Source organism: Peromyscus eremicus, chromosome 23 (genome assembly GCF_949786415.1).
Source record: "Peromyscus eremicus chromosome 23, PerEre_H2_v1, whole genome shotgun sequence".
Classification (NCBI taxonomy): domain Eukaryota; kingdom Metazoa; phylum Chordata; class Mammalia; order Rodentia; family Cricetidae; genus Peromyscus; species Peromyscus eremicus.
The window spans coordinates 18,472,611-18,497,479 of NC_081438.1; the positions used below are offsets into that span (position 1 = coordinate 18,472,611).

The 24,869-nt window shown below is 52.7% G+C and overlaps 1 protein-coding gene across 6 annotated transcripts; it reads left to right on the forward strand.

Moving 5' to 3' along the window:
* Positions 1-131: 131 nt before the first annotated feature.
* On the forward strand, positions 132-21,517 carry Piwil1 (piwi like RNA-mediated gene silencing 1). Of its 6 annotated transcripts, none has more exons than XM_059249054.1 (23): positions 132-259; positions 1,597-1,674; positions 2,089-2,193; positions 3,270-3,350; positions 3,889-4,003; positions 5,168-5,293; positions 5,867-6,081; positions 6,366-6,487; positions 7,590-7,670; positions 8,095-8,292; positions 8,551-8,662; positions 9,688-9,814; positions 9,914-10,031; positions 10,487-10,601; positions 11,758-11,945; positions 12,287-12,359; positions 15,069-15,269; positions 15,382-15,485; positions 16,419-16,489; positions 16,609-16,762; positions 18,012-18,137; positions 20,009-20,156; positions 20,278-21,517. In XM_059249054.1, the coding sequence occupies exons 4-23, from the start codon at positions 3,273-3,275 to the stop codon at positions 20,392-20,394; spliced, it is 2,589 nt and encodes an 862-aa protein (XP_059105037.1). In that variant the 5' UTR covers positions 132-259; positions 1,597-1,674; positions 2,089-2,193; positions 3,270-3,272; the 3' UTR covers positions 20,395-21,517. The 6 variants fall into 6 exon arrangements, with proteins under 6 accessions (XP_059105037.1, XP_059105036.1, XP_059105035.1 ...); XM_059249059.1 differs by having other exon boundaries at positions 175-250; XM_059249053.1 differs by lacking the exon at positions 2,089-2,193 and having other exon boundaries at positions 3,188-3,350.
* The last annotated feature ends 3,352 nt before the right edge of the window (positions 21,518-24,869 follow it).

The following is a 24,869-nucleotide window of genomic DNA, read 5'->3' on the forward strand; positions in this document are numbered from 1 at the left end:
GTTACAATCTCATCCATTGAGTGAGGATTCTCACCTGGAGCAAGGACCAGGGTGGGGTGGGGGAGCGGAGCTTGGGTGGGATCTCGAGGCCCCGCCCCATGCAAAACGGCCACCTGTGTGGCAGCCAATCAGGGCGCAGCACGTGTCTGCCTCGCCGTTAACCCAGAAGTCTCAGGCGGCAGCTCACCCAGGCCTGTGCGGAGGGGCGGAAGGATCTGGCAGTTGGGGCTGTTGGCTGGTGCTGCGGAAGGTGCATCAGGTGCATCAGGTGCATCAGCAGTGCGTGCATCAGGTGCATCAGCAGTGCGAGGTGGTGGCAGTTGGGAGCCCGCGAGAAGCCTACGGGGTCAGGGGCTCAGGGGCTGGGGACCTAGGTGTGCTGAGCACGGGGGCAGGAGAGGACCGGACGCTGCTGGACCACGCCTCTCAGGGTCTGGAACTGAGCTGTGTCCACCTGTGCCTTGGCCTCGACAGACCTGTGTCCAGGCTTGATCCCCACTGGTTCCTGGGCTTGGTCCCCATGTCGCTCTGGTGTCTGTGTCTCTGGTTCCTACCTCTCTCTGTGCCTGGATCTTGTCCTCTCCTCTCGCTGTTCTGGGTCTATTTCCCACTTATCCTAGTTCCCAGGCCTTATTTCCTCTTCTCCCACGGCCCAAGCCTGGCCCATATCTCCCCTCCTGCTTGTCCTTACCTCTCCTTGTTCCTAGACCTCTTCCCACATGTCTCCGCGTTGTATGTGAGCCTGGTCCCTACCTCTCCATGACCAAGCACATAATAGCATTTCTGCCTGTATCCCCTACTTGCTGCGGTCTCCAAGCCTCTCTGTCTATAACTCGTTTTCCCACCTGCCTACCGGTCCTTACCCATTAGAACTCCAGTAGTTACTGCTGCTGGCGTTAGCACATCCAGAGAGAGCTGTCTAGCTTACATAATGGGCTCTGGGTTCATAGGGGGCCTTTGAGACCAGGTTATGGGGTCTTTTCCTACCCAAATATCCAACTCCATGTGGGATCCAGACCTCTGGGGGTAAAAGAATCCTTTCTAGGGAAGGTGATGCCTCTTGGAGCTAGCACTATGGGGATAAGAGCCAGGGGGCCACGAAATAAGTGAGCAGATGGCTTAGCATCATAAAGCTAGCTGGGAGGTGTTGAAGTGAGTAGCCTGGTAGTTTGGGGACACAGCCCTCTAGGCAGGAATTTGAGGGCCCCAGATATGGGGGGGTGCTGGAGGAGAAGTAGCGGGGGGAGGTCTTTGGGATGGAAGGAAATTGGCACCTTGAATTATTGCCATCCTTCATGGGTCCTCTGGTGGTGGGGTCTGATGCCAGGCAGAACAGTGTGCAGCCTCCTCTCTGTTTTCTCTTGCTACAAACTTACCCACATACCAGGAAGTTAGCGTTTTTTTTTTGTTTGTTTGTTTGTTTTTGTTTTTGTTTTTTGTTTTTTTTTTTTTGTTTTGCTAGCCGGAGCTGGTTTTGTCTCTAAGCTAGTATCAGAGCTGCATTGCTGGGTATAGCAAAGCCGTGCTTTGAAGCTGTGTTTTTAACCGTTCTAACTCCGTTCTAATTTGGCTAGGCCTGTGGCTCTTTTCCTGCAGGAGGGACCACACCAGCATCCAGACTTGGGACACTTGGGGAACTGGAAGAAGGCCAAGCTGAAGACCGGAGCTGACTAGGTGAGGCCAGGGCAGAGTTCTTACGGGAATGACCTCTGCATGCTGCTCAGACAGCCGCAGAGTCAGCGGCCCTGACTCTGACAGGGGTCTGGGGCAGTGGAGGAGGAGATAGAAGTCTCCATAGCGCTTGCGTCACCAACATGCGCTAGACACTGCCAGTCCAAGGCAGCTCTGAGAACATCCCCTGTAGGTGGCCGCTGTCGATCCCCTTGCTGGCGCACTTTGGGATCCTTTAACTGTCACATCAGGTAGTCGTTGCCAGCATGCCCAGCACTGGACCCAGTGCAAAGGAACAAACGGATGAGAGCGGGGTGGAGTTTAATGTGCCAGGTAGGAGCAGCTGTGGGGAAAAGGATGAGAGGAGACGGTCGTTGGCCTGGCCCTTAAAGGATGAGATAGATTTCTGGTTCACAGAGTGGGAGGCACCTCAGCTGAGGCATCGTGACAGCCCCCAAGTCACGAGGTTGGCAGGAAGGGAGTTATTTTTGCTAGACTCTTCCTCCTCCTACCGAGAAAAAGGTATGACCCAGGACTTGACACAGACATGTTGTAGGTACCTGTGCTTAGCATGACGCTTGACACTGGCTGTAGCATGCGGCACCTGACAGATAACCATGTATGATGACGCGCTTTGAATATGGCTGGCCCGTGTGGCACTTGCTCACGGTTCAGGCTCTGGAGCCCAAATGACCCCACTTTCATCTTCTTCCCTGTGGTGGGTGATGGGCTGAGCTTACAGCAGAATGACGGAGAGACATGGGAGCAGTTTAGAGAGAGACAGCCCCGTGGCTTCTCCTCACAGACCATGGCTAGGCATGCACATGTGGGAACGGGAATCTGAGAGACACAGGAGGCGGGGTGGCTTGGGTTTGGGTATGTTCCTTTCAAGCTGCGGTTGGGACTGAGGAAGTGTTTGGAGGGCACCACGGGTCTGAGGAAGGGCTCTCTGAGGCCACCTGGAAATAGGCTACAAATGCCACTCTTCATTGTGGGTTATACTTGGTTGTGTGACATATAGACACAACTGGGAAGGAACCCATCCCAACACTGTAATCTTCTACACACTGGCTCCCTAAGTCTTATCATAATCAAAATCTTAAAATTTTTTTTTATTATTATGTAGGTATTATATTTCATTATGATTTATATGTATGTGTAAGGTGCCTGCCTACCTGCCTACCTGCATGCGTGTATGTGTACCGTGTGTGTGCCTGGTACCTGTGGAAGTCAGAAGAAGCCATCAGATCCCTTGGAACTGGTGGTTGTGAGCTATGCTGGTAACCATGCATGTGCTGGTAACCAAGCCTGTATCCACCGCAAGAGAAGAGCCACCTCTAGCCCCCTTGAAAACAAAGTGTTTTATTACAGTACGTTTATACTTAAGCCCTGCCATCTAGCCCAGTGGACAGTCCCCAGTGAATATCCGGTTTCCCTAGGAAAGCTGTGTTGGGATGCACAAGACAAGTCCTCAGTAGGAAAGATTCAAGCATACATAATTTGGGGTTTATTTTAGCGCCTTCAAATACTGGTGACAGGATGATTTGAATACACGTGGGCCCACTGAGTGCTAGCCACAGTTTTTTCCTCTCTGGCAGAAAATGACGGGCCGAGCCCGAGCCAGGGCCCGTGGCAGGGCCCGTGGTCAGGAGACGGTGCAGTATGTTGGGGCTGCTGCGGTGAGTACCCACCTTTTCCAGATCATCAGTATCTTGACACCCAGCCAGTGGGACCTGTGGCAGGGAATTAAAAGATTTGTCTTGGCCGGGCAGTGGTGGCGCACGCCTTTAATCCCAGCACTCGGGAAGCAGAGGCAGGCAGATCTCTGTGAGTTCGAGGCCAGCCTGGGCTACCAAGTGAGTTCCAGGAGAGGCGCAAAGCTACACAGAGAAACCCTGTCTCGAAAAAACCAAAAAAACAACAACAAAAAAATTTGTCTCAGTGGTAGAGCCCTTGCCCAACATGCCGGGAGCTCTGGGGTCCTTCCCAGTACCTCAACCTAGCAAGTGTAACCTGGGTGCTGGGAGGAGCCGAGACCCAGTGTGGTGTGAGGAGCTGAGTCGGCCTTTTGGTGGCTCTCCCTTCAGATCCCTTCTTAACGATCACATGCTTAATGACTAAGTTTCTGAATGCTGGGAACCAGTTTAGGACTAATTAGTTCTCTATGGTGCCCACCCTGTGGCATAAGGGAATTCAGTTCTGTTTGTGCCTGAGCAGAGCCAGCAGCCTGGGCACATCCCTCCCAGACCTCAGCAGTCACCCACAGAGGGGGACCTGGTTGGCCGAGGACGACAGAGAGGGGTGGTCGTTGGAGCCACAGCCAAGTCACAAGGTAAGCAGTCAGGATGGCGGGGAGGGGGGAGGGGGGAGGGGGGAGGGGGAGGGGGGAGGGGGAGGGGACGACACAGGACACAGCAGTGAAGGGCTGCCATGTGCAGGGTGCTGGGTGCTTCTGTGAGGGCCCAGCACACGCTGCAGACCCCACGCAGCCTGGAAATGACAGAGTGCAGCTTGCCAAGGCCATCTCAGCAACACGCAATTAAACCATAGATGTGGCCTCAGTTTGCCTGCCTTGTGTTAATAAGACATTTTTAGAATGTTGTCTTGGCATCTGTGGTGATTTCCTTACAGCCTTACTAGAGGTTTGACTTAGTGTGTCTTCACTTGTGTGGGGCTGGGCAGAGAATCGGCACAGACAACTGCCAGCTCTCAGGCACTTTGCCAAAGTGTGCCCGGCTGCCAGGAGCATGGGAAGTCTTGTCTTGGGGGGACATTGCTCCCCACATACATCTTTTTCCTCTGAAGGAGGGGAGACTGGTTTCTGGGAAGTCCACTAGTAGGTGCTGCCATAAGAGTCGCGCCCATAACTCCGGCTAGAATGCCACCACCAGAGCACAAAGCCAAGGTTGGCCTGTGGCCCGTGCTTGCTGTTGCGCTCAGGTGCCTGGCTGTATACACACCGCACATGGAATGGCTTGGTAACTTCAGACCCCTAGGACTGTTTTCAGAATAGGCAAAAACTGATGGGTTAGTACTGTTCATGCGCAGTGTGACCCAGTACAGAAGTGTACGTGCCCCTGTGGCTGATTGTAAGCAGGACTGAGAAGTCAGGAGGCTACTATCACACTCACGTCACGTCCTCACCCAGGTTGTAGAGTTAAGACCCTACCCCTGGCTCCCTGCAGCCATAATCCATCATAGCGTGTAAGGCTACAGAGGACACAAAGACTATTGAGACTTAGACTATGAAAACCTCATTTCCCAATCAACAAATTCATGCATCCGGTCCTGGCATCATAGCCCAGGCACCGGGCCTGTTAGAGGGAAGGATTCACGTAAGGAATGGCCAGAGGCAGGGTAGAGATCGCTCTGCCAAGGATGAGGTCACAAGATGGACACGAGTGGCCTGCATCTGCCACCTTGAGCCACCGTGGGGATGCGGCCGTCCTCCGACCCACTCACTGTCATCAGTGAGTTGCTTTCCTCTCTCCCCAAGAACTGCAGATCTCAGCTGGCTTTCAGGAGCTGTCGCTGGCAGAGAGAGGAGGGCGTCGCCGGGACTTCCATGACCTTGGTGTGAACACCAGACAGAACATTGACCATGTCAAAGAGTCGAAGACAGGTGGGCTCACAGAAGCACCTCTTCAGGGGCACTTCTCATGGCACTGGGCTGCCGTGCTTCTCTGGCTCGGAGAGGGGAGCGCTCTGCTCAGCAGCTGCAGCCTTTCAACCCCTACCCCTATGTCTGTCTGTCTGTCTCTGTCTCTCTGTCTCTCTCTCTCTCTCTCTGTCTCTCTCTCTGTCTCTGTCTCTCTGTCTCTGTCTCTCTGTCTCTGTCTCTCTGTCTCTGTCTCTCTCTCTGCCTCTCTCTCTCTCTCTCTCTCTCTCACACACACACACACACACACACACACACACACACACACACACACAGAGCTGTGGCCACCCGGCTGGTACGTGTCTTAGCAGTGTTTTCTGGCAGATTTTGTTAAACATTTCAGAAACCCCCTCCTAAAGAGATCAGTTGCTTTTGCAGTGGGTCTGTCCTCTCCCTTGAAGTAGTAGGGCAATAGACCCCAGGGCCAGCTGTCTTGAAGGCAAGTGCTGACCCCTAGCCTCAGCTCTGCCGTGTCCGAAGGAACGCTCTTATAGCGCATAACCATCCTGGGGCTGACTGTGTGTGGTGGCCCCTCAGGCTCCTCGGGCATCATCGTGAAGCTAAGCACCAACCACTTCCGGCTCACCTCGCGCCCGCAGTGGGCCCTGTACCAGTACCACATCGACTACAATCCCCTGATGGAAGCCCGTAGGCTGCGTTCAGCACTGCTCTTCCAGCACGAAGACCTTATTGGAAGGTGCCATGCTTTCGATGGGACAATACTGTTTTTACCTAAGAGGCTACAGCACAAGGTATTTCAGATGTCTCCACTGGCAGAGGGGGCTGGGGGTATCAGAAAGGGTCTCCTGGTAGGAGACATAGGGCACCCAGAGGCCCTTTGTGACTCACTCTGTCCTTGGAGTCAGACAGAAGGGCTGTGGAGAGTTATACAAGGGCTCTCAGCTACTCAGCCAACATCTTAGTCGCAGTTCACTTGTCTGTGCTCAGGGCGGCTTGTCTTAGTGCAGGGGCCCCGGGAGCCTGGGCGTGCTTTTCTACACAGGTGAGAGCTGGGTTCTCACCTCTCTGGCTTTAGGTCACAGAAGTTTTCAGTCAGACTCGGAATGGGGAGCACGTGAGGATCACCATCACCCTGACCAATGAGCTGCCGCCTACCTCACCCACCTGCCTGCAGTTCTACAACATCATATTCAGGAGGTGCATGCCACGGCGGGGTGCATGCTGTGGCGGGGTGCATGCACTGTGGTTTGTGTCTAGGGGTGGGGGGTTGTTAGCCGTACATGGCCATTTTTAAGTGTGGTTTTCTGACAGGGAATTAATTTCTCTGCCTTCAGGATTCTGCCCCATCCCCCAGAGGTGCTGTCAATATGCCTTTGAAATACTGTTTGAGCTTTTAGAAAGCATCTTGACTACTGCTTCCCCAGGGTGGGTGGGAGGCTGCTGGGGCAAGTGGCACCCACATGGGGAGCACATAGTGCACTGTCCAAATACGGACATGCTCTAGGCATTGGGGAGATGGCTATGCAGGCATGAGGACCTGAATTCAAATCCCCAGCATCCACAAGAAGCCTGGCATGGGGTGCCTGGGGTGGGGCAAGACAGGAGAGTCACTGGGCCTCCTGGCTACCAGTCTAGCTCCAGGTTCACTGAAGACCCTGTCTCAAGGGAGTGAGTGAGGTGTGAAGAGTGATATCATAGAATACCTGATGCCCTCCTCACTTGTGCGTGGGCACACACACCTGCACATACCCCACACATATAACACATACACACGTTCATCACACGCACACACACGCGCGCGCGCACACACACACACACACACACACACACACACACACACACACACACACACACGGTCTACAGAAGACCCCTCCCTGTGAAGAACCATTTAAATGAGGCAGCACTTGGGTTCATGACTTCCTCCGCTCATAGATGGCTGGCTTGCTGTGAGGGACATTTGGCCCGAGGGGATGCATTAGCCTGGTGCATTTTTCTTCAAAGGAAAGCTTCCCAGGGAGCATTAGGCTGCTGGTCACCCCTGCTTTTGCAGCTAGACACAGCCACAGACAGCATGCAAGTGGGTTATCCGGGTTTATCACAACAAAATGGAATCGATGCAATCAAATGTGTCTTAAAACATTTTTTCGAACTTTTAGACATTTTAAGAATGTTAACTCCTAGGCAGTGTAGAAATGACTGGCCTGGCTATGGTAACAGCCTGCCAGCCCTGCTGACTATATGTGGTTCTAGGTTGTCCCTATGATTTGCTGTTCTTACTGTCCCGACTTTCAATTTGTAGGCTGTTGAAAATCATGAATTTGCAACAGATTGGACGGAATTATTACAACCCAAGCGACCCAATTGATATTCCGAATCACAGGTTTGTATGCTGTGGAATGTCTGCCATCCCATGGGCTGCACAGACTCTGCAACAATCTATAAACCAGAAACAGCCTGTTGCTGGCACTAAAGGGTTAAGGGAGCGTATAACCTGGCTTACACGGTACAGAGCCATACCTGACTACTTACGTTAAAAATCAGTCCCATCCTAGCTAGCAGCACAGACCGCATGCGCTGCTGCTGGTCCTCGGTGTTACTGAGGGCGCTGAGACATGATAGCTCATGCTAGATGGCCCAAAGTGATGATGTAAAGTTTAATCAGGTCAGTGTATGCTTATCAAATGCTGCTGAAGCTGTGGGAAAGACAGGGCTCCTGTACTAGGAAGTGAGCTGGCTCAGCGCTTTTGGCTTCAGACACAGGGCATGGAGCATGAGGCTTCCCCTGACCCACCTTGCATTGGCAGGTTGGTGATCTGGCCTGGCTTCACTACTTCCATCCTTCAGTATGAGAACAACATCATGCTCTGTACAGACGTCAGCCACAAGGTCCTCCGAAGCGAGACCGTTCTAGACTTCATGTTCAATCTGTACCAGCAGACGGAGGAGCACAAGTTCCAGGAGCAAGTGTCAAAGGAGCTTATAGGCCTCATTGTCCTCACCAAGTACGGTTTCATCTCAAGAGCCCAGGGCTAGAGAGCACTGGGGCTCGGGGAGTCAGGCGGGGTGAACCAAAGTGAGCCGGATGGGTCAGATGTGTGGTGTGGTGTGTGTCGCCTTTCCTGTGGCCTCCTGCTCTCCACCCTTGTCCATTCCCTGTTTCTAGCCATTGTTCAGCCCCTCCCCTTCCTTCCCTTCCCCCGTCACACATCTCCAGGGGACTGGGAATATGAGTTGGAACCTCACGTCCCAGATGCCCACAGGTACAACAATAAGACCTACAGGGTGGATGACATTGACTGGGACCAGAATCCCAAGAGCACTTTCAAGAAGGCCGATGGCTCAGAGGTCAGCTTCCTGGAGTACTACAGGAAGGTAGGTTGTCCGTGGGTGCTGTGCAGAAGCACGCGAGCCTTGCTCGGTCTCGCCTGCGTCACTGAGAAATCCCCCACCTGTCAGAAGCGCCCTACCCCAGCAGCTCTGTCCACAGAGAACTGTTGCATTTGACAGTGAGTGCATCACGGGGACAGACAGGTACTGGCAGTGGTGGCAAGCAGCTTGCCGTGGCCCCTGCCGGCCAGCTCTGCTGCGGCGGGGTCTCTTTGTCCAGTTCTCAGAGGTCTCAGTAAGGCAGCGCTTGCCCCTGGCAGATGATCGAGGTGAAGGGTCATCCCAGCACCTGTGGACCCCAGCCCTACCCACCTGGATCCTGAGGCCAGGACTCTAAAGAGATGGGGGGAGGGATACCCCAAATTCCTGCCATACTAGTCATACATGTTCAGTGATGTGTGAGGACCATGTCTGAGGGAACGTTGACTTTTTTTTTAACTCTGATGATTGGTTCCTTAAGGCACAAACTAAAAAAAAGACATGGATCATATTCTTTAATGCCATGGCCAGCTGGTGACATCTTGCCCTAAGGTGGGCATTAAGAGTAGACTGGAACAACTTGGCTTACTGATGTGATGACATTCCTTTTATGCTCAGTGGAAATTTTTTAAATCCAAATTAAAAATAGAAATGGTTGTATAATGAGCAGCTTCTGGATCTATAGATGACTGGAAAGAGCCATCACACCCTGGCGTTGGGAGCACCATGACAGTAACCTGAGGAGTCTGTTCTGTGTCGCCATGGTCAGATCTCCATAGCTAAGTCCTGAGGACTTGGCTACATAGAACTCATCCACCTAGGAGAGCTGGGTCAGACCCGTCCTTCTCCTGGACCCTCAGTGGATGGAAAAAACTGCTCCTGGAGTATACACATCACCCCTCAGGACGGGTTGACACTGTCTAGCCCAGCTTGGTACTCAGCTTCCGTTGTTAATTAGGTATCCACTGCACCCACCATTGGGCCACACTCCCTGGTTGGTGTGTAGCATGCCTGCCTTTCCTCTTGAGCAGCAGTACAACCAGGAGATCACAGACTTGAAGCAGCCAGTGCTGGTGAGCCAGCCCAAACGGAGGAGAGGCCCCGGAGGCACACTGCCCGGCCCAGCCATGCTCATCCCGGAGCTCTGCTACCTCACAGGTCCATAGCGCTCCCTTCTCCTCACTCATCCCTACCCAACCCTGCTGGGGGCCATGCCGCCTTGCTGACTGGCTCTCACTGGCACTGCTCTGGTGGCAGGTCTGACTGATAAAATGCGCAATGATTTCAATGTGATGAAGGACCTGGCGGTGCACACGCGACTGACCCCTGAGCAGAGGCAGCGGGAGGTGGGCCGCCTCATCGAGTACATCCACAAGTAGGCCGGCTCAGCACTCTGAGCTTCTGTTTCGGGGTTCCCTGTGGGTCTGGGAGGGCTCTTGGAAGCAGGAAGTGTGGCCTCCTGTGTCGGTGGGGCTGTGGAGGGCTGTCCTGAGTTCCTGATACCAGTTCTTCTCAGGGAGTTAAGAAGTGAAACTTCATATGCAGATGTGTCCTTTCCTAGCCTGTCAGGAAAAGGCAGCGGGAGGGGGAGGAGCAAGCAGTTCTCAGACACATATCCCTGTTTGTGTGGACTCTGGGTCACTCACTGGGGCTGTGTTCTGGGCACTGAGACTCTTCAAGAGGTGGAGAAAAGCTTATCTGTGTGTTCTAGGCCCAGGGTGGCCTTGAAGTGTGCTGCAAGCCATGGTGACACTCTGTCCACCTGAATACGGGTCGCCAGCCTGGCTGCTGCCTCCTCAGCAGTGCTGGGTCCATGTGTTAACCTCACAGGGATGACAATGTGCAGAGGGAGCTTCGTGACTGGGGCCTGAGCTTCGACTCGAACTTGCTATCCTTCTCAGGAAGAATCTTACAATCTGAGAAGATCCACCAGGGCGGGAAGACGGTAAGGCTGGGGGGTGATGTCTGGGCTGACTCTCAAGGGGGCAGGAGACAGCCCACCTTGCACCAGGCTGCTCTTCCCCATCCCCTGATCCTGCTCTCTGCCGACTCTAGAAAAGCAGCAGAGCCACCTGACAGGGTCATTCTGCAAGAGGCAGTCTGTGACTCTAGCACATGTAGGACCTGAAGCCCAGCCCTTGGAGCAAGTAAAGGTCTGCTTATGACAGACTTAAGAGCCGGGCGGTGGTGGTGCACACCTTTACTCCCAGCACTCGGGAGGCAGAGGCAGGAGGATCTCTGTGAGTTCAAGGCCAGCCTGGTCTACAGAGCTATTCTAGAACAGCCAAGTCTACACAAAGAAACCCTGTCTCGAGAAAGAGAGAAACTGAAGTAAGCAACCTAATTTAGAGGAGCCCCACTAAATTGGCTCTGCTTGGGCCATGCGTCTCTCAGGAGTCGTGCTAAATATTAGAGTGCTTTTATGTTTCCTCTTCAGGAAAAGGAAAAACAAGATTTCTCAAAACTAGTTTAAAAAATCAAATGCCAAAGATACCTACTCTTTTCAACTGTTTCTAGCAAGCCATGCCTTCCTGCCCTAGGCAGGACTGGAAGATACAGTCCAGCCTGGTGAAGGGACAGAAGACTCACAGGGACCTTAGAAGCTCTGGGGATTTGCTGTGACGGTGACCACATGTGCCTCTTCCCTGAAACTTGATATCTGCACAGGACACCACTGTCAAGGGGCTTAGCTCTCTTCACTGCCCCAGACAGGATTTCACTGTGTAGACCAGGCTGGCCTCTACCACATGGAGAGCTGCCTGCTTCTCCCTCCTGAGTGTTGGGATTAAAAACATGAGCCACTACCCCCAGCCCGAGCCTTATTTTTTTTTAACATTTTGTCATGAGGAAAAAGGTACTTGAGTTTCAATGAGTTTCCTAAAGGAGGAAGGATGGAGAGCTTGTCCTGGGCACTCAGAAGGGTATGCTATAGGAAGAGTCCTCCAGACGCATCTGGTGTCTTCTCTCCACTGGGGACTTTTGATCTGTCACTGTGATTCAAACTTAAGTGTGGTAGTCTATGATTCCAGATGCATGATGGGATTGTGCAAGACCAGTGGCTTCATCACAGCTGACAGGAGCATCTCTGCCCTTTATTCTAGTTTGATTACAACCCGCAGTATGCAGACTGGTCCAAAGAAACAAGAGGCGCGCCGCTGATCAGCGTGAAGCCGCTGGATAACTGGCTGCTGATCTATACCCGCAGGAATTATGAAGCAGCCAACTCCCTGATACAGAACCTGTTCAAAGTGACTCCGGCCATGGGCATCCAGATGAAAAAGGCTGTCATGTGAGTATCTGCAGAGTGATTGGCACTTGTCAGAGGGTGTGCATGCTCCAAAGTGATGCACCAGTGGGCCCATGGCAGCTTTAAGAGCTTCCATGGCTCCGTGTAACACAGAGGGACTGGATGGGAGAAAAGAGCTGGCAGGGATGCTCTAGGGATAGTCTCTTAAACCAGAATGGTGGTGCCGCTTGTTAGCCACGCCCTTAACGGAGTGGTGCTCCTGTATCTGTGCTTTGTACCATTTGGGATTGATGCAGGGGTGCAGGGATACAGGGATTCAGGGATGCAGGGTTCAGGTTAAGGTCTGAGGGTTGCGTACCGCCTATCTTTATTGTCGATGCTAGGATCGAGGTGGACGACAGAACAGAAGCTTACCTGAGAGCCTTGCAGCAGAAGGTGACGTCAGACACTCAGATAGTGAGTAGCTGTTGGGTGCAGGCTGTGCTGGGGACTGGGGGTGTCTCAGACGACAGGGGACTAAGGTTTTGAAGCCTCCTTTTGGGTGTTTTGACCTCAGTAAGGCTGCTGAGCTGGTGCCTGTGCGGGTGTGTGCCTTGCACACATTCTGCCTTGAGGCTCTGGTTCTAGAAGCTATGGAGATCACAGGGCCAGGTCAGCAGCCAGACTGCAGCCCCCAGGGTGAGGTCCATATGCACAGGCTGCTAAGCACAGAGCATGCTGCCATGGGCATCTCTCCTGAGCTGGGATGCCTTGACATTGGTGAGCGCCATCTTTCTGTCGTGTGAGCCTTGGCACCCAGGAAAGGAATGGAGAGGACAAGGTAAACTGGTGACAGTCGGTCCCATGTGTGTTTGTGGGAGTCCTCACAGTGACAGTGTGAGGCGTGTCTACCGAGAACGTGGAGGCTGAGGTGCTTTGTGTAACCACTGAGGAGAGCATCACCCCATTCTCACACTCCTTACTACCTCTGACTACGCCACAGTTTTAAGCTGGCTCTTGGAAGTGCAGCCAGCCACCTGGGCCACTTATTCTGGCCATGCTGTCTGTGGCATCACTGTGCTGGGGGCCCATGATCCCATCACCTGGTGCCCGTCTTCACACCAGGCACACGTCTAAGTTTGTGTGTGCCCTGCAAAGGCTTCTGACTCTGCTCGAAGGCTGATCCACCTTGAGCTGTGATCATGCTGCTGTTCATCCTGTTGCTGCTCGATTAGGCCTTTACAAACAGTAGGAGAGGGCCACCGAGCACCGCAGCAGTGTGGGGTCAGGGCTCGGGGCAGCAACCAGCCTGGTGTAACTTGTTACTGCCCTCTGCCCACGAAGCCACGGCAGGCTAAAGATGGGAGACTGTCTGCAAGGGAACCACACTGGGAAATTCATTCCTCCCACTCTCCCCAATTCTCACATCCTCAAGCACGTGAGGAAGGGGGCCCTGAATACTTGGACTCAGAAATTAGCCAGTTAGTTGATATCTCTTCAAGTTTCCCATGAACATGCCCCCCATTTTGATATATTTTGCTGATCTCTGCCTCCACAAATCCTGAGGCCACCACCGCAGACCTCATTAGCCTGGGAGTTGAGAGCAATCGCTTGTAAAGTCATTGGCCTCCAAGAATGAAACAAAGCCCCCAAGAGCAGATTCTGTGAGTCCAGTGACTGTTTAGGCTTAAAGATGTGATGATGATGACCTGGAGCAAGTGGTGTGGAGCGCCACAGACCCCCGTTGTCTCTGTGTCTTAGTGGGGACCTGTGAGTTGCACAGGAGAATGGCCCTCCAGTGAAGGCGACACGGTCCTCTGTGACGTGGTAAAGAGAAGTTCATGAGTGAGGATGTACCATGCTGGCTTCCAGCTGGCTGCTGATGGGAGTCTGCCGAGTCATATTAGTCAGACTTTGACCAGAGGCTCATCCTAGTGGGAAAAGATTGATTGTAGCTCATGGCTCAGAGTTTCTGCCCAGGATCCCTTGGCTTCCTGGTCTCTGGACTGTGGTGCAGCAGAGCATCCCAGCAGGGAGCATGGGGAGACTCACGGCTGCTCGTACCACAGTGGTCCAAGGGCAGAGAGGAAAGGGACCAGAGACATCCTTCAGTGGTGGCCTGACCTACTTCCACCCAGCCTCAGCTCTTTATCACTTCCACCATCTCCCACGGTCACCAAGGCATGGCTAGGTAGGCAGAGTAACTACCAACGAGGCCAGAGCCCTGAGGTCCAGTCACGTGCCCAGAGCCTACCTCTGAACACTGATGCATCAGAGTCCAAATCTTCAACAAGCCAAAGCAAGCAGCCTTAAATCCCATTAGAAGCCCACGTCTGGCTCATGCAGAAGCAGTGATGAGTACAGGAATGCCCCATATCCTCAGTGTGTTCCTTCTAGCTCAGGGGGCCACATAACCATGAGGAGCAGGAGCAGGTTGCCCGTGTGGCTGGAGACCTGAACAGTGGCCTGCCATGGACAGTGGCCTGCCATGCCCCATCCACTATTCTCTGCCTTGATGTCCTTCTCTGAGGCCGCAGGCAGATAGCGAGCTGCCATGCTATCTTGAGTAATGGAGAGAGCAGGTGGAGCCTAATTTGTTGGGGACCAGAGAGAATTGAAAAACCAAGAGTCTGGGTGCACATTGGGGGCTGGAATTGTGACGAGTCACAAGCTAGATTTGGTTTTAGAAACTTGAATGTGGACCCTCAGAGTTCGGGCAGGGGGAACACTGATCAGGGACTCCATCTTGTCCTCAGAATTGTCACCTTCTTCCTGGGACAGTTCACATTCTGACCAGATTCCCAAGCTAGAGTTTTTAGGGTTTAAAAGCCATGGTTCTCGGGGCGCTTTGAGTGAAGGCTCAGAGGTCTGCATGTCTGTCCACCTGTGAGGCAAAGCTTGCATTCCCTGTGTTAGCCTGACCCACTCATGCTGGTCGTGCGCCATGCTCGGGTCTCAGGTTGCAAACGGCTTTGTTTTACTGTCCAGGTTTGTTATGTGCAGCGCCTCTCGTGTAAGCGCCTGCTACTGAGACTAGAACAAGCAGCATTGAAACATTACTCCTGCCCCACTGACGGGTGACATGCGTGACAAGTATCCTTTGCCCCACAGGGCTCAGGTCTGTCCCCTTGCTCTTGGCCTTCCACACCCTGGTTCTCTGTAATGAGGTGCTTGGCTTGTTTTCAGGTTGTCTGTCTGTTGTCAAGTAATCGGAAGGACAAATACGACGCCATCAAAAAGTACCTGTGCACAGACTGCCCTACCCCAAGTCAGTGTGTGGTAGCACGGACCCTGGGCAAGCAGCAAACCGTCATGGCCATTGCCACCAAGATCGCCTTGCAGATGAACTGCAAGATGGGTGGTGAACTCTGGCGGGTGGACATGCCTGTGAGTCTGCTTTCATCGGCGACAGGGTGGTTATGTGGGCATTTAGGGAAAGGAGCCTGGCTCATGGCTGCCAAAACCCTGCCACAGCTAAATGACATTGTTTTCACTAAAGCTGAAGCTGGCGATGATCGTGGGCATCGACTGTTACCATGACACCACAGCTGGTCGGAGGTCCATCGCAGGATTCGTTGCCAGCATCAATGAAGGGATGACCCGGTGAGCTAGGGAGCAACAGTGATACCACGAAGCCTGGGACTGGCCCTCATGTCCCTGTCCTGCCACACACAGAGCATCACCGTTCTGTTCTCTTTTGTGTTCCTTATGGCTCGTTAAATGGCCAACTCGGAAAGTGCCTTGGTTTGATAGCTGTTCCCGGCCTTGGTCTTGGGGAGCAAAGGGGAAGCGTGGAAGACATGATCTGTCAGGAACAGAGTGGAGAGCACTTGCTCTGGTGGACAGGAGCTCCCTGGTGACCCCTCTGGTCACTCAGTTGTCCCCTGCTGAAGAAATTACATTGCTGAGATAGAAATTGGGAAACTCATGGGTAACTTGAGAACAGTCTCTTGTTCTTCTGCTTAGCTGAGGCCTCCTGGGGATGTGGGGAAGGTGGCAGGAATCTTCGTAGGAAGTCCAGAGCAGCTGAGCCTTGTAGCTGGAGTTTCCTCCAGTCCTGCTCGGGCCTGTAGCCACTCAGACCCAAGTAAACACATAGAGACTTCTAATACTTATAAACTGTATGGCTGTGGCAAGCTTCTTGCTATCTAGTTCTTGTATCTTAAATTAACCCATTTCTCTATTAATTTATAAGTTGCCATGTGGCTTGTGGCTTACCAGTACTTTACATCTTACTTTTCATGGTGGTGGTGGTGGTGGTGGCGGCGGCGGCGGTGGTGGTGGTGGCAGCTGGCAGCATTTCCTGACTCAGTCTTCCACTTCCCAGACTTCTCCTCTCTGCTTATCCTGCCTATACTATACTTCCTGTCTGGCTACTGGCCAATCAGCATTTTATTTATCTTCCTGCCTGGCTACTGGCCAATCAGTATTTTATTTATCAATCAATCAGGACAACACATTCACAGCATACAGAAAGACATCCCCAGCAGAGCCTGGTGGACCCAAGTCCTCACCACCCTGCTTTTTTTTGAACAGCTGGTTCTCCCGCTGCGTCTTTCAGGACCGTGGACAGGAACTGGTGGACGGGCTCAAGGTGTGCTTGCAAGGTGTGTCTGTGTGCCCTTGTGATCTGACTGGGGCCCTCGGGCTGCTCCTGAAGGTGGCTGGGAACCGGGAGAAATGGGTCTTGTGTCTGGAAACTCAAAACCTGCCCCATCTTTTGCAGCTGCTCTGAGGGCTTGGAGCGGCTGCAATGAATATATGCCCAGCCGTGTCATTGTGTATCGAGATGGCGTAGGAGATGGACAGCTGAAGACCTTGGTCAATTATGAGGTCCCACAGTTTCTGGACTGTCTCAAGTCAGTCGGGAGAGGTTACAAGTAAGTACATGGGTCTGACATGGCTGCCCATGCTGAAGTAAGTGTCACTCGTGGCAAGGAGAAGAGTGCAGAGGCTTCATAGGAATTGAGTTGAATGTAGTGATGGGTGAGGGAGGCAGGGCTGAGCAGGCAGCCAGGGCAACCTTCCTGTTTTATGAAACTGGGTCTGTTAAGTTAGAGCTCAGCGCTCTGCTCATCTCCTGTGGTTCCCTCAAGGTAGGGCCTTTCCTGTGGTCCTCAGCAGCCACTGCCAACACACCATCCCACACCTCCTGATCTGAGCCCAGTTTAGGCAAGCGGAGACATTTGAAAACAGAGCCCTGCAGCTCACAGCACATGGACCCAGGACCCAGCTATTTTCTGTGTTCTACCCAGAGCTGCAAGCAGCTGGCAGACCTTGCAAAGAGCAAAGCTTCCCGGGCAACTGGTGACATTTCTAGCAGGGCTCTGCTTCTCCCAGAAGCCTTTGCCTGCTCATGGCCACCACGTTGTGAAAGAGAAGCCCACAATGTGGGCCCCAAGGGCCTCACTCCCAAGGCCTCAGGAGCTGCTGATCACTGAAGAATGAGCAGTTTACTGAGTGACGTGTTCTTAGGACCCCACTCTGCCTGAGAATGGGGGTCAGCCATGTCTGAGCTTGGGAGAAACTGGTATTATCTGGATCAGGACTGCCAATCATGTGGACTGGCTTCCATGTGGATTGTGTATGCACAAAGGACTTTCCCAAGGAATTTAAGAGGAGCATCTCAAGAGGTTGGAGGGGGAGGTGGTGAGTCTCCTGGAAGACTACTTACTGCCCTTCGGGTGAAGAATTGTCTACAGGCCACACGTTCTGTCTGTGCATCCCTTTAGTGTGAGCAATGCTGAGGGAGCTGTGGGGATGTGTATATGCCTTTGAACCAGCTCTCTAGGCAGATTTCAGAGTAGAAAATGCCCCTTGTAGTACTGACACCAAGTGCTTTGGAAGCCTGCCGAAGGCAGTGTTCCAATGTGACAGGTGTAGTAGATTTGGTCTATACCCACACTTGAGGAGCTTGTCATGGGGCCCACAGGAGACACATGGTTGTCCACCCTCGGGTCACTCCTGGCCTTTGGTCTGTCCTGGAGGAAGGTGCTGACCCTCCTCCAGCAGGCAGTGAAATGATGTGTCAAGGGGTTGGGGGCTGTGCCCTGAGGGATGCATGAGCGTGTGACTTCTTAACTAGACAGGCCACCAACTCAGCGTGGTCATGTTCCTCTGTGTCCTTAGCCCGAGACTGACTGTGATTGTGGTGAAGAAGCGGGTCAATGCCAGGTTTTTTGCTCAGTCGGGGGGAAGACTCCAGAACCCTCTTCCAGGGACAGTCATCGATGTGGAGGTCACTAGGCCAGAGTGGTGAGTTCTGGGGCCTCGTGACTATACATGTTAGCTTGTTTGTTTTCCAGTTCCTAACACTGTGTTTTTTAGAAGTCCCAATTCTTCAGCTAAGCTGGTCTGATAAGCTCCCTAGGACCAGGATTCTCAGTGTTGAGACCCCGGGAGGCACCACCCTCGTCTGGCCCCCTGATCGTAGAGAAGTTTCTCTTGTGTGGCATTTGCGACTCTAGGAACAGCTTCAGCAAGCAGCCGCTATACTTGGACATATATAACCCATCCATAGATTGTGGAGTCCTCCAGGGGTTAAGGTGATGAGAGAGTCTATGTGTCAGCAGATCTATCTATAGCTTGTAGCTGACTCCAGAGTAAGAAAGCAAGAGGGAGCTAGGTGGTCACAGCACGCAGGTTCAACCGTATAGGTAGAAAAATATACATCTCTGGTGATCTCCTCACCAGCTGTCTTCTGGGGTTGAGTTGGGTGTCTGAGGAGGTAAGCTTTGTCCCTGGGGGCAGCAATTCACTACCTAGTCTGAAGGCTGGAGTGTAGGGCTAGAGAGGGCTTCCAGAATTGCAAGTGAGGGCTGGGAACCTCCATAATGCCCCCACATTCCCTGACTCGAGTGGGCGAGCTGCCGATAACAGCAGAGGATCATGGACCTGAAAACGTAAATTGAGTGCTTAACTGACCAGGGTTAGGCACATGCTCTAAACTCCGAAGTGTTTGTGGGCCCTGACGTCTCAGAGACAGGAATGGCTACGAAATGTTTTGGTGCTGTCTTTCAGCTACGTGATTGAATAGGAAGTTTATTTTGAAATACACAATTTTTTAGTTTTGTTTTGTTTTTGCTCAGAGGTTGCCTATGGAATTAGTTCTGGCGGAGAGTTCGGTCACTTAAGGATCAAAGAGGGCCAAACAGATGAGGCCGATACCCAGGAAGGGCGGGTCTCATCTGAGGCCTCTCTCACCCTTCACAGAACCTGGTGCTGTCAGAGTTCGGGGTACTAGACAAGAAGAGGGTTGGTAGCCCGTGAGCTCAGGGACGACACCCCCGTGAGCTGAAGGGTAAAAGGCGAGTGTTCTCACCAGATGCCATTCAAGCTCTGGAGCTGAGAGAGCCTCTCAGACCCTGGGAGCCAACAGCAGGGGCCTTTGAAGGTGGCAGTCTGGAAGTTACACACACAGATCTCCCTCGCTTGGTCAGAGCTTGTCTGATCCCGGGGCACATCACTGAACGACTCTGACTCGTTCTTTCTCAGACAGACTCCAGTGTAGAGCACTCTTCTGATTTCCGGGTTGCTAGTTAGGTAGCATCGGGATTGCAGGGTTAGTTTTCTTTGGCTGGTAGGGTCCGATCACAGGAGCCTCCTGACTGGCATTCATTGGTGGGTGCCGGGGAACGAAGAACTCTGATGGATGTCCAGTTATTTCCTGGTGTGCAGTTTAGCCTTAGCTAGAGTTCTCTACTAGCCCTGTACAGCTGCCCTACCTCTGGCTCTCGCACGTTTGTTCTGAGTCCTTAGCGATTAAATTTGTTGCTTTGCTGTTACGAAGATGGCGGCAGCAGGGAGGTAACCGGTTTTACCCGACTCTGTGCCACTGCTGTGTGCCCATGTGTTCAAGTCTCCTCCCTCCCTCCAGCATGCAGGGGACACGAGGTCCAGGGGTTTGGCCAGCACGCTCTGTGTGGCATTGGCATGGTGATGAGTATGGAGACAGTCTTACCTTCAGTCTCCCATGCACGCCGCCACAGTAGCTCATGAAGAGCCTGTTCTGGACATCGCAGACAATCCTGGGGCTGGAGGGAAAATGAGCTTATTTAGAACACAAAGTTTTTCCTCATTAAAAAAGTGTGTGTCTTTGCCTTGCCTGGCTCTTCCTGCCTTCGCAGGTATGACTTTTTCATCGTGAGCCAGGCAGTGAGGAGTGGGAGTGTGTCCCCAACACACTACAATGTCATCTATGACAGCAGCGGCCTCAAGCCGGACCACATCCAGCGGCTGACCTACAAGCTCTGCCATGTGTACTACAATTGGCCTGTGAGTGTGCCACTGTTCAGGGCCCCATTTAGGACCACCCGCCCTGCTGAGGCTGCTGTGGTAGGGACCCTGGGTGTCTCACCCAGCTCAACCCAGTGACTGGCCCTCTTTCCCCCCACAGGGAGTCATCCGAGTTCCTGCACCCTGCCAGTATGCCCATAAGCTGGCCTTCCTTGTGGGCCAGAGCATCCACAGAGAACCAAACCTCTCCCTGTCCAATCGCCTCTACTACCTCTAACCAACAGCGAGGGCCTGCGTGCTGGCTTGCTTCCCGAACTCTGTCAATCCTTCCATTTCTACTTTTCACGTGATTGTCCTTCTATTGGGATGTCGGGGAGGGGGTCGGGGAGCCACAGTTTGGTTTTTCGTGGGGGTATGTAGCAGCTAGAGATTTCGCTAAGGTTTGACGTTTGCTTTGTTTCTCACGGTGTGTTGTGACAGTTTCCTCGGCAGAGCGGGGGCAAGGCCCTTGGTACCACAGATAGACTTTCCTAAAGCAGCCGTGTCGGCAGGTTCTCGGAGGTGCTCCCGGGAGCACCCCTACTGTACACTGCTAACTTTGTTTTTTTGCGTGTTTGAGTTTAAAGGAGGAAAAGGCATAAGGCAAGAGTGCCCACAGCACCATAGGCCGGTGCTGTGTGGGTCTCTGACACCCCAGGTTTGAAAGATAAAGGCTGGGGTGCATTTTGGTATTTCTTTTAAGAGTTAGGCCATAAGGATTGGAAAGAATTGTTGAAAAGCTTTACACTTACCTCCATGGAAGTGTTTTAGGACTGACGAGGCTGATGGTAAAGTAGTGAACGTTGCTATTTGTTTTGTTTTGTGATTTTTCTTATTGAGTAAAATTAGTGACCATCACTTTACTTAAAAGGGTATTTTTGAGTTTTTGAAAGCCTGTGTTTTCTTTGTTTTTAAACTACTGGAGACCACTCAGGGATAAAATTCTACCCCTGAAAGTGTGTCAGGTGTGGTGGCACATGCCTGTGATCTCAGCACTCGGGAGGTGAAGCCGGGATATAACCCCGAGTTCACGGTCAGCCTAGGCTACATAGTGAGACCTTGTCTTAACAAAAAGAAGAAAAGAAAAAAAGAGTAGAGTGAGTTATGGGGGCCAGGGTCTGCATGAACCTTTGGGAGTATGAGCTGCCTCTGTCCCTAGGGTCTGGAGGGCTGTGGCTGGTGGGGCAGTGCAGGTACCCCATGAGGTGGGACCACATCCATTTGTCTGGCTCTTTTGAAAAGAGGAGGCTTGGAGTTCTGTATGTCATGAGAGCAGCTTGAAGTGGGGCTACGGTGATGAGTTCCACTCGTTGGTGATGTGTGTGCCTTCGGCACGGCTCAATAAAGTTTCCATCTCACTAGACTGTTGTGGGCTTCTCTGCAATGCCTCTCGGATCTGGTCTTGTTGATGCACTGTAAATGAAAAGCATTTCGTTTCCCTGAGCTCTCAAAGCTCCTGAGCCACCATCTGGGCTCATGGCCTGTGACCCTTAACCCATCCTGTGCCTGATGTCAGAGGGAGACACCTCGACTGTCAGGCCCTGAAAAGGGAAGACAGCATTAGAGTTTCGGACTCAGATCTGGGTCCTGACGGGCCAGCACAGCTTCATTCTGGAAGGCTCCAGTGTCTTGAGAGCTACAACATACCTCTGATTGCCGTTTCTAGAAACTTCGTACCCACGGCTGTGGGCGCTCTGGTGGTTCTCAGAGAGGCCTGGCTCGCTTCCTTCTCTGGTGCCCCTACCCAATATCACCTGCTTGTTGTCCCTTGGTTACTGGCCGTGACACAGGCTCTGGGCTCTGGGTTACACTAGGAATTTGGGACTTAGACGGGCACAGCTGATTTGTCCAGAGGTAACGGGGCAGGTGCTGTCTGGCCTTTGCCTTTGGTGTGGGTGGAGCCCTCACACAAGATGCAAGGTAGTCAGCCTTACCCCAAGAGAATACCCCTTCAGTAGGGTGGGAGAGCTGAACTCCCAGGGTAGCATAGCCATCAGACAGGGTCACCCTGCTGCAGGGCCCCCACCCAGAGTGGTTCTTCATGTTAACAGAAGACTCTGCCCCTCTCTTACTACAGTTGTCAGGGTTAGAGGTTAGACCTTTACCAGCCCTGACAAGCTGGGCTGGCTCAGTCACATCCCCGAAAGGCCAATGAAACCAGCACGTTACAGTGAAAACCACAAAAATGGAGAATTACTCAGTGTGGCCACCCTGGAAAGGAAAGAGAGCCAGTGACCGGAAGCCATCCTCAGGATCTGGAAGTAAGGTTTGTGTCCAAAGAGAGGGCAAGAGGTTGGCAGAGCTAAGTGGGTGTGGTCAGGGTGTGTCGCCCCCTCCATTGCCTGGGCTTCATTCTTCCTGCAAGGTGTTCAGACAGGTGGTCAGAACTTCATGAAATATCTTTCCCAGACACAAGCTCCCCCCTGGCTGACACCCTTCTCCCACCATGAGCCTCCCTAGACAAATTCCCATTTCTGGGGTTCCATTGTTTTCTTTATAGTCAGTTTTTGTTTGTTTTTACTTTTAACCATACATGAGGCCTACATCTGAAATGCCAGCCTTGGGGAAGCTGAGGCTGTGAAGATTGCCATGAGTCTGAGGCTAGCTCAGGCTATAGCCCCGACCTGTCCCCCAAACCAAAAACAAATCCTTGACTTTTTGTATGGTCTTAAGTAGGGATTGCTGCATGTCTTGTCTTGGGCCAACATACTGTTCATTCTCAAATGAACAGGCAACACCTGTTTATTCCCAAAAGGCCACTAACAGACCAAAGAAGCCATTCCATCTGGGTTGACTTGGGTGAGCCAGTGTTTATTGGGGTTACTTACAGGTGCATGGGTGACTCAAAGGCAGCTGCGTCACCTGAAGCTCTCCCTAGCCTGTTGATGGCTTGTCAGACTTGCTTCAGTGACATCCCAGCCCCTATCAACCATCTGCCATCTCTGTACTAGATGGAGCAGCCCCCAAACCACGCACATCCTGGGGGTCAGGAATCTCACGCAAGGTTCTGTCGACACATCCCAGCCAACCCACAGAAACAAGCACACAGGGATGCGGCTTCACACTTTTCCCATCAGCACACCCTTCCCACCAGCGGGTGGGTTTCACTGACCCGTGATTCTGCCTCCGCTTCACACCAGTCTCCCGTGGCCAGACAGTACGCCCTGGTAGCGTGGCATCTAGTTTGAACTATTTTTGCCGCCTAGCCCTCTGGTAGGAAAGGGTTCTTTATGACCGCATGTGTTCAGGGCTGATCACTTGGGGCTGGACAGTCGGGATTGGATTTTCCCTGGAGAGGCCTGATCTCTCCGAGCAGCCGTTGATCACTTGTGTCTTCATCTAGGGGTGGTGCTTGTGAGCGCTCCCCACCCACGCTGGCATGTCACCTGGAGGTGTCAATGTGCAGGTCTCATTTAGATGACTCTCTGGTCAAGATTGGCTAGGTGTAGCTTGCCTGTCATATACAGAAGACACCATCTCACAGCAAATGTCCTGGTCCCCTTCCATTCCCTTTCCCTTGATGTTCCCTGAGCCTTAGGTGTAGGGGTCGTGTTATAGATGTGCCAACTGGGGACCGGGTACCCCATAGTTGTTGGTCACTGCATTTTGACCAGTTGGGGTTTTCTGTAATAGTTTTTGGATGAAGGGTGAGAGCTGCATTTATCTGTGGATATAAAGGTAAGCATTTAGAATGCAGTTAAGAATTCTGCCTGTTTGGGGAAGAGGCAGTAGTTAGGCCTGTAATACCAGGCAAGGACTCCCTCCTAGGGAGTGGGCCTCATTTCTCCTGCTGCTCTTCTCCCATCCCCCACCCTTTCCTTTTCAACTTTCACAAGCTAAGGCTCTGTAGTGTCTTGTCACCGACAGCACTGTGTCCTGGTTTGGTCAGCTTTGTCTTCTGTGGGCCGACTGGAGTTGTCTTACCTGGTGTGTACAGATGACCCCAACACCCTCCTTTTCCTGTTAGCTCTTGTGCCCTGCAGGGACAGGTACAGAGAGGAAATACGTCCCCTCTCCTCTAGTCTAGCTCTCCTTATGGTGGTCCTTCCCTCAGACAACCCATCTCTCCCCTAGCTCCAGGCTGTACCTGGAAGCGATGGGTATGACAGAGTCCTACTGATAGAAACAGACACAGAGCTCTGGCCAGAGGCGGAGTGGCTGCTGCATCTGTGGCCAGGACTAGTACCTTCTTTCTGAGGGTACTGTCACCAAGGGGAGCAGAGTGTCACCAGAGCCTGCCAGGCTCTTGAGGCAGATAGAACTTGTTACTCAGATCCGACATGAGTTCGGCAATCGGTGGCAGGACTCCCTGGGAGGCCCAGACCTGAGCACAGAGGCAGGAACACCCTGGGACTCTGCCCTTCTTGGTCCTCTCCAGACTGCAAGAAAAAAATTATTGTGGTCCACTTCTGGGATCAGATACATTCAAAACGCGTCAGAGCATCATAGACGAGCAGGAGGCACTGGACTCCTGCCTTCTCTAGCTGCTGCCTGCTTGTTTGGGCCTCTGAGTTCATCCTAGGGTTGACAAGTCACAGGCAGAGCACACTACCTGGAAAGGGGGGACTCTCAAGCCCCAGGGTATAAGATAAGGCTTTGCATCCCCAACCAATGGGGCACAGAACACAGGGAGAGGGTGACAGATACACAGGGGATTTCACCTCTACAAAGAACTCAGCCAGTGAGGAACTCAGGGGTCAGGAAATACTACTA

Coding starts and splice junctions, on each gene's coding strand:
- Piwil1 (XM_059249054.1), top strand. CDS start 3,273: ATGACGGGCCGAGCCCGAGCCAGGGCCCGTGGCAGGGCCCGTGGTCAG. Junction 6,082..6,365: donor CTAAGAGGCTACAGCACAAG/GTATTTCAGATG, acceptor CTCTGGCTTTAG/GTCACAGAAGTTTTCAGTCA. Junction 15,270..15,381: donor TCTGGCGGGTGGACATGCCT/GTGAGTCTGCTT, acceptor TTTTCACTAAAG/CTGAAGCTGGCGATGATCGT.